The sequence below is a fragment of the Phaeodactylum tricornutum genome, genomic scaffold, assembly GCF_000150955.2.
Source record: "Phaeodactylum tricornutum CCAP 1055/1 PHATR_bd_48x36 genomic scaffold, whole genome shotgun sequence".
Taxonomy (NCBI): Eukaryota; Bacillariophyta; class Bacillariophyceae; order Surirellales; family Neidiaceae; genus Phaeodactylum; species Phaeodactylum tricornutum.
This window is the reverse complement of record NW_002238052.1, coordinates 2,224-4,225: the sequence shown is the minus strand read 5'-3', so window position 1 is coordinate 4,225 and position 2,002 is coordinate 2,224. Positions and strand designations below refer to the sequence as shown.

The 2,002-nt window shown below is 52.4% G+C and overlaps 1 protein-coding gene across 1 annotated transcript; it reads right to left on the bottom strand.

The window, feature by feature from the left end:
* On the bottom strand, positions 1 to 1,068 carry PHATRDRAFT_bd976 (predicted protein; the record flags this gene model as incomplete). Its single annotated transcript, XM_002176456.1, has 1 exon — positions 1 to 1,068. A coding segment is annotated over exon 1 (963 nt), but the record flags the coding sequence as incomplete, so codon positions are not given.
* Positions 1,069 to 2,002: the final 934 nt, after the last annotated feature.

Here is a 2,002-nt window from a genome sequence, read left to right as displayed (position 1 = left end):
GCCGGTAGAAAGTCCAAGAGACGGCGCATCGAACGGAGTGCCGTCACATCGTTAGAGAACGATCCATGCGCAACGCCACTTTTAGCAGTGTGTACCCGGGCACCTCCCAGATCTTCCTTGGTGACCGTCTCGTTCGTGACTGTCTTGACGACTTCAGGGCCCGTAACGAACATGTAGGAAGTGTCTTCGACCATGAAAATGAAATCGGTCATGGCGGGACTGTAGACTGCGCCACCCGCGCAAGGCCCCATAATCACCGAAATCTGCGGGATCAAGCCACTCGCGTCTACGTTCCGCTGAAACACTTCGGCGTAGCCGCCTAGACTGTCAACACCTTCTTGAATCCGAGCTCCGCCAGAGTCGTTGAGACCAATCACCGGTGCTCGCACACGCATGGCCATGTCCATGACCTTGCACATTTTTTCGGCGTGTGTTTCCGAAAGCGATCCACCCAAGACGGTGAAATCTTGGGAAAAGGCGTAGACGACGCGACCATTGATGGTTCCGTGTCCCGTGACGATACCGTCACCGGGAAACTCCTTTTCGTCCATACCAAACTCGGTACATCGATGAGCCTTGAGTTGATCCAATTCGTGGAAGCTCTCGTTATCGAACAAGAGCTCCAAGCGTTCCCGGGCGGTAAGTGATCCCCTGGCGTGTATCTTGTCGATGCGTTTTTGGCCGCCGCCTAGGAGCGCTTGCGCCCGTTCGGCATCCAAGCGTTCGCGAAAGGCGCTTTTAATAATGGAAGGATCACCAGCGACTTCGGGCAAGGCAACCCTTTGCGTACGTTGCCAAGTAGTGGTAGCATAGTTGCGTTTCAACCGGATAACGAGAGAGGATTTGCAGTTGTGAGTGTCCCACGGAAGTTGGACGACGGAGACAGCAAACTTCACTTTGTGTGGCAAGGACGCAGCTTGGCTGCTCTGGTAGAACTGGCGGGTGGCGAAAGATAGAATCTTCATGGTGGCAATGAAGCAGAACGCTTTCTTGTACGTGAGGCCTCCTGGGCAAAGCAAAGTCTGGGGCCTGTTCGTGAAGGTTTTTTCGTTTCTGTTGCTTGGGCAGCTGGCTGTGGATGCCAAAGGCACATCAAGCAAAATGAATGTTGAGATGCGAACCGGTGCCTCGTAAAGAGAACACTGCAGCCGTATCTTTTCGTCATGTTCAGCGGCATCTCCTACTATTATTCTATTGGACAAAAAGGATCCCAGATATGTCTGTCTGCAGCAGAAGTAGGCAGCAGAACTGCCGAATCAAAATCTCTCTGTCAGTCAGGCATGTCCACAAATTACGAGCTATGGCACGGTAGTGTCCTGCGGCTAACAAACAGTACCAGTAAGGTACAACATTTCTTTGCATCCACTTCCCAAACTGGGCTTTTCCAGTACAGTACGCTTTCTTTTGTGGATAGCAAAGTCGGAGTATGGATACATCCCTGTATGCGACGTGATACAGCTTGGGTCACGCACGCATATGGATCAACGGAACCTACCAACGTGTCCATGGAGTAGACCACTCATCCCTTAACTAGTGTGTATGGAACTTGTTACGATATACATTTAATATATGTACATGTATTAGAATAGATAGCGACTCATCCTAAACTCAGTCACCAACGTTGACGTTTCCGTGTCGACGGGTATCTCTTTGGTCGTTGTTGTTTTGCATGCGTGTGCTTGTGTGGTGTTCTGGAAAAGTTGAAACTAGGGAGGGCTGGACTGGGCACTCCAAACATTTACAAACTGCCCAAGGCAGTTTGGACTAGCACGCGGCGGATTGCGGGAACGGAAACGGCTACGGTAGCGGCAGAAGCCGTAAGCGCCATGGAAATGGCGGCAAAGGGAAAGGCGTCCTTTTCGTTCACAATGGCGGCCGTGCCTAGACCGTGAGCGGCGGCGCCCATGCCTAGGCCACGCGCCACAGCGTCGCGGATGCCCAAGGCGTCCAAAAGGGTGGCGCCAAAGTTGGCCCCGATCAAACCCGTGATAACGACCATGAA